At 41.5% G+C, this 6,458-nt stretch overlaps 1 protein-coding gene across 2 annotated transcripts in view; it reads right to left on the bottom strand.

Moving 5' to 3' along the window:
• Positions 1–664: 664 nt before the first annotated feature.
• Positions 665–6,458, bottom strand: part of LOC105448889 (diacylglycerol kinase eta) — a 33,070-nt gene continuing 27,276 nt past the window's right edge. The window contains exons 13-23 of one of the 2 annotated variants that reach the window (XM_011687736.1): positions 5,941–6,299; positions 5,530–5,843; positions 5,114–5,459; positions 4,809–5,036; positions 4,619–4,721; positions 4,272–4,541; positions 3,888–4,182; positions 3,488–3,802; positions 3,313–3,408; positions 3,106–3,237; positions 665–1,489 (exon numbers count right to left, since the gene is read on the bottom strand). In XM_011687736.1, the coding sequence (XP_011686038.1) occupies positions 1,193–1,489; positions 3,106–3,237; positions 3,313–3,408; positions 3,488–3,802; positions 3,888–4,182; positions 4,272–4,541; positions 4,619–4,721; positions 4,809–5,036; positions 5,114–5,459; positions 5,530–5,843; positions 5,941–6,299 (2,755 nt within the window). In that variant the 3' untranslated portion in view covers positions 665–1,192. The remainder of the gene's footprint in view (positions 1,490–3,105; positions 3,238–3,312; positions 3,409–3,487; positions 3,803–3,887; positions 4,183–4,271; positions 4,542–4,618; positions 4,722–4,808; positions 5,037–5,113; positions 5,460–5,529; positions 5,844–5,940; positions 6,300–6,458) is intronic. The other variant, XM_011687735.1, reaches the window with a different exon arrangement.

The following is a 6,458-nucleotide window of genomic DNA, read 5'->3' as shown; positions in this document are numbered from 1 at the left end:
GCATACATTTTGCATTTCTAGCTCTTTTCTTAATTAATCGTTTTTTATTGCCATAAGGAGATATATGTAGAATCACTTTCATATTATACATCTTGGCCCAAGCATTGCTTTTCGAACGTATCGTTAACGTTGTCAACCGAGAGAGAAAGCTGAAAGTCTGTGTATATTAATCATAGGATTACACATCCGTCATGTATTACGTAGCTTGACGAAGTATAATAGAAGACAGTGGACAGAATATATAAATTGACTGAACGAGTTAAGGAATACAGATACACGAATATAAATTGATTTTCGCGAAAGACGTTAAGAAACGTTCAATTCGAAAATACGGTACTCGCAGGTTTAAGATACTTGTGCCGCGTGTTAAGACTCGTCGATTTCAAACGGTAGGAATACACGCAATAGTTAGCTAAATACCCGAGACGTTGTAAGTTATTCTAATAATAGTTCAAGTGATATAAAAAAGTTTGCTATCTTACAAGGAATATCTACTCCGTGTGTGTGCAGTTATACGAGGTCACCCTTTTCGTCGTGGATTCTATAATGCCTCGGTAAGAGAAGTGAAGTTAAAATTCATCCCCTTGGGGGACGATGCATCTCGTATTTTTTACTATATATATACATATACATACATATATATATATATATATATATATATATACACACTGTCTAGATATATAAATAGAATTACGCTGTAAATTTGTCACAGCATAACAAATTCAGCTCTGTTTCTCTGTTTCTTGCGCGAGTTCTAGTATAGAATAGATATATATTTGGCACAGGCAAAATGGTTTCCTTCTGTTACGGTAACGTAGTAGACGGATACTTTCCACAGTGATATTTACCGCGGTGAACATTATCCTTTCGTTTAACACCACTCGATGTCACTCGGGTCAGGAATTGTATTGTAATTAACGTTTCAGGATAAGAATATAATTATCTATCTTCTATGGATTTATCTTATGTGTGTATGTGTGTCATGAAAGGTCTCTTTGTTAAATACCCGATTTTAACAATATAAGCTATCCTCTGTCTAGTCGACTTGTAATTGCGCATTTGGAATGATATTCCAGACGATGGTCTCCATTTCATTACCATCGATTACCATTTCGCTACCTATCGTGACCGTACTCCTCGCTTCGGGAATACGGGGAGTTTAACGTTTCTAAGTGAACGCGACTCGCGTGACTCAGTTGTTTAGATCATTGATGGCTTGTAAGATGCGCTTAACGTGCCCCACCTTGGTGATGCCCAGCTCCTTTAGATCTCGGCGGGCTAGGGTCAATAGCTCCCTACCGCGTATATCGTGAGAAACGAATTTCTCAGCGTATTCTCCCAGCTGTAGATTCTCTAGCCAGGTGCACACCTCCTGCACGCCCCACGTGGTGACCTGATCTCGCGCCGGATGACCCGCGCCGCCCGAGTTGCCAGCGAAGCGACGGAACTTTAACCAGAACAACCCTCGATGACGATTTTTTTTATCTCCCTGCAGATCCAGAGTTCGAGATGTCGGTTAGTAACACGGTTAGTCAGATTAGTAGGTAAAGCGGTATGCGCTATTTTTTTTTATACGGCATACGTTTTAGTAAACATGCTATATTCATATGCAGGTGGAGATTTGCACTCGGGATTGATACGTGATATAAATACGGATTCGTTCAGGCATAGTAAAAAGTAGCTCTCGAAATTGGCCTATGGTCGACATTTGCGATAGTGTGTGGCTCAAAGATTTCGCGCAAGTACACTACCGCAGACACACCTTTCGGTTAATACATTAATGAGAGAGACAATGTACATATATAAGATATTCCATTATATATTTATTGCTGTACTTTAGCAAGATTCATATACATTCGCTAAAAGATAATACATCTCTCCATGAGGCTCATATAAAATCACGAAAGTTCCCCTCTCGTTGTCACAGCGCTAATCAAACAAGTGCAACAAACTCTCACGAAATCATAGAAGAAGTATAGCGGAGGCGCGATAACAGAAAGCAAAAGTTGAGTTGCATATATAAATTCAAGTGCACATACTCGGATGTGTTGCGTATGCTAATGTTAACTGAAGAACAGGTACAGCGTATCGCCAAGTATCGCATAATATTATTACGTTACGTCTCATTGTGTGAGCTATAATATAATAGAGCCGCAAGCGAGAAATAAACAAACGATAGGCAAATTCTAAACGACAAGATCCCATCTCTCAGCAGATGTAATACATGCACACGCACGCACATACATACATACACACACGTGTACAAAAAGAAAAAAAAGTAATCAGCGTCATGTTTTTCGCTACACTGCAAAAACTAAGTCTCTCTAAATGCTAATCTCTATTTCTCTAATGTCATAAGCATTAATACTTAAAAGCATATTACCAGCACTGGGATTGAGCACTCAATCAATCCGAAACAAAGCATAGGATAATGTGTTATTATTTGAAAAAACAATATTTACGCATAATGAAATTGTAAAAATTTCTCTCAAAAAGATATTGTAAATTTTCGTGTATAACGTATGTAAAGAGAGGTGCTTTCATAATATTACATATCTCTTCGCGTTCATATCCAACCTAGCTAGCTAATTCTCTCAAAAACTCATTTACAAGAATAACGCTCTAAGTAATCCCCTTTTGGAATATATACTGGCAAGATGGAATATCGAATACGAATAGAATAAGATAATGGAAGACTTTATCGTTATTGTTATCGTCACAGTGTGCTTCGCTCGATTTTTTTAATAATCTTGCAGAAGAAATTATTAAATACTATAAATAGAATAAACAGAAAAATTAATTTTACCTCCCAAAGTTCATACAAATCTAATTCTTTAAATTATGTTTGCGAACAAATAGTTGAATATATGTATGAAACAAACTCTTTCTTTAAATATTTTTTTTTTAAATATTTGAAATATTAAACTCTGTAAATATCTCTGCTATATTCAATTAAATGTATAGTAAATATCACAAAACGTATATGTAAACTTTATCACAATGCAAAATACATGACAGAAATGTGAAAATAGTTAATTTCATAACTCGTATTTTTAAATAATTGACTTTAAACAGCATTGCATTAAGCATAAGGAAGAACTATACCTGATCATCCGTGGTAATATTTTGCAAGTAAACCAGCCCGGTGCCTCCTTCGTCAAAGGTACACTTTCGCAATTCCTGTTCCATACTAGCCAGAGCTAGGGACAACTTGTTCTCTAAATCCTCCCGTAATTTCTGCATTAAGAGGAGTGACTGTTAGTTTAATCAATCCGTTAATATGTTACAATAATACATTTGCTACAGGCTTACCAAGTTGTGGGCTTTATCGCGCAGTAACTCACAAGACTCTTCGTACAATTGTCGCGCGCTTGATACTAACTCGGTTACCACGGGTCTCAGACTTATCTATCGACAAGTGGAAATAGTAGGAAAGTAAGCGGATTGTCGTGACATAGATTTTCAGCATTTTCCGATTGAAACTTACCCCTTGCAAGATTTTGCCGTCCGGGTGTACTTGTTCAAGCGCGTTTGCAGTTCGCGAGGCCACTTGGTACAGATCCGGTTCCAGGGTTGGATGTGATATAATTAGCAGTTTCACCCACTTGACCAAAGTCGTCACGGATTCAATGAAACTGAATAGAATGTTGAGCTCCTCGTCGTTCAACTGCGGCGGCTTATTACATATTTGCAACTGTGATCTAGACTGCGACGCATTGCTCATGATGGAGGAAGACTGGGTTACGGTGCTCAACGTACTGCGCTGCTTCTCCTCCCACGCTCTCAACGAGGTCTCAAGCGCCTGCGACATCAAATATTTTCAATTGCATACACGAATCAAAGTTACTTCTTTTCATTAAAAAAAAAAGCCACCGATAGATATTTACCCTATTTCTGTAAAGCATTTGCATGCGATTCTTGTGTATAATCCTTATAATGCCAGGTGGTTGAATCCAAGCCTCGCCGTCGACCTGTATCGGCACACCCTCTTCGCCCAAGATATTAATCTGAACTGTCTGGCATTGAGCTATTCTGTGATGTTGCAAATTGATGAGCCGCGAGGCAGCCATTTGAACGGATCCGAAAACCGCCACCACTTCCAATATGCGATCGTCGAACGACGGCGCTAAGAATAGATCCCCTTCCTTCGTGCCTCCCCAAAAGTTCGTACCGCCCATGAAACTGTCATTAGGGAGCGAAACTTTGCTTTTGAAACTTCAAATCATTAAAAATGTATATATATATATATATTTATTTATTGTCACAAGTACCTCGGTATATTTAACACGACGATCCCTTGCAGAGAGGGCAACGGTATTCTTTGACCGTCGCACTCCAGCTGAACTCTCTGCTCGAGATTCTTGTAGGTCTTCTGTATCCACTGTTTCGATCCCAGGACACCGTACCACATGTAGTTCTTAGCGCGCGATCGACATTTCTCAGGGTGCTCTTCCCTCTTGTTGTGAAAATCGAGACTGATCTTCGCGTCTATGCCGATACCGAAGTAATTATTCATGACGCATCGTTCGAAGTAGCCTTCCCTGTAGAATGCAGAAAAAAAGATTCGTGAAATCTGTATGTTTTATGTATTAATTATATAATAATGTGTGTGAATTACATCAATGTTTCATCGGGATCCATTAATGGCGATACCGCTGCGCACAGAGCATCTGCATTTGCCAGCAATGCTTGACTGATGAGACCAGCTCCGCCACTTACATCTATGCATTCACAAGAGATAATACATAAATAATTATTTGTACAATATGGAAAAGCTTTTGTATTTCGATATAACATTTTTTACTCACTTGGCCACATGGGCAATCGAACCAAGGGATTTATTATAGGAAGTTTCTTAACGTCCTCCGTTTTGTCCACAGATTTCGCTCTTTCGTGGCGCAAGCTCACGCTCGAGCCACCCAGACGAGCGGTAGTTGCGGCCAACGACACAACTTCCGACGCCTTCAACAAACTGCCGCTGCTTATACGACGTGTTGCCTGCGGAGAGAAGCCTGAGTCGGGCAGCTCCACGCTCACTGCGATTATCGAAAACATCATCAAGATACATATTTAACTGCCACGTGAAGATGCTTCGGCTGACCGAACGACTTACGTCTTTCCATACTGTTGCCGCTACTGTACTGCTTGTCGTGCGGATCCAGCTTGTAATCCAAGTTAAGCTTGTGATGACTCTCGATCGACAACGACGGACTCGGTGGATCGACGATAACGCTGATCTGCGGCGGAAAATTCGTAGAGCACTTTTCGTTGGTTTGCGTATTGTCCGACGAGACGGTGAAGCAGCACACCGGCCTCAGCAAGTCGGACGCCTTCTCCTTCTCAACGGTTTCTAACCGACTCGCAAGTACTACATTCGTTTCCACAGATTGCGGCGATTTATTCGAGACGCGCACGCACGTTGCCAAACCGTCCGTTTTATATCTACCTAGCATCGCCTGCTAACAGAAAACACAGTTAATTTTGTGCAATCGATTTCGAGAAAGCGCTAAACCGAAATATCTATTTTACCTCTTTATCCGTCTTTATGCTCTTTGCTCCCTTCTTGAACGAATGCCTCCCGATGTCGTTGCCCTCGCTGAACTGGGCTAAGCCGCAATACCTATGCGATTCCTCGATCTCCAAGCCTTCCCTGACAGAATCGTACTTCTCGCCCATTATCGCGCTGATCACGTCCTGCCCGAGGGAGCTCAAGTCCTCCAAGCCGCTCTCCGAGTGTTGAGTCTCGCTGGAGAGCATGTCGGAATTATCCGGCGAGTCGATGTGCCCGATCTCCGAGCTCTCCGATCTTTTCGTGGAGTCGAATATATCACTGTCTATATGACCTGGAAAGTGTGAGAGAAATTATCTAATAATTAGATGTGACGTACGTACAGAGCGACGACTCTACAATGCCGGTCGCATTGGCAGGTACTCACGCACCGATTTCACTCTCGCTGTTTCGCACGGTGTAGCTCTTGGAGTCGAAAGTCTCGGAGACCATGCTGTCCGTGCTGACGATACTGTTGGTGCAACTACCTCTGGTCTCCAACTTAACTGTCGCGGGTCTTTGCGCGTGCTCCGGCGAAATGTTTCGCGAGTGTGGCGAATCCGTGTCGGGCGAAACGATAGTGTCCTGCATGGTCCCGTCGTCCGACGGCGTACTCGTGTCCAGAATGGTCCTCGTCACGGTCGGAACGTCAGAGGAGACTTCTATTTGCGTCGGTTCGGACGACAGCAGATTATCGTTAACTGTCTGAGCGTCTTGCTGACCGCCGCCGGCCACGTCGAAACCGAGCATTCTGAAATTCACATCGAGATATCGTGATACTTTTAAGGGGTAACACCACTGTAACGGCCCAAAAAATTGCACTTTTTCGACATTTTTTTTTTAATGGAAGGAAATGAAATAAAGTATTAATACTCCGTGAAGTTAATAAGCATATATTGAAGTACTTGTA

Source organism: Wasmannia auropunctata, unplaced genomic scaffold (assembly GCF_000956235.1).
Source record: "Wasmannia auropunctata unplaced genomic scaffold, wasmannia.A_1.0 LD336078.1, whole genome shotgun sequence".
NCBI classification, from domain to species: Eukaryota; Metazoa; Arthropoda; class Insecta; order Hymenoptera; family Formicidae; genus Wasmannia; species Wasmannia auropunctata.
The sequence above is the reverse complement of the archived record's forward strand: the minus strand, read 5'-3'. Positions and strand labels throughout refer to the sequence as shown.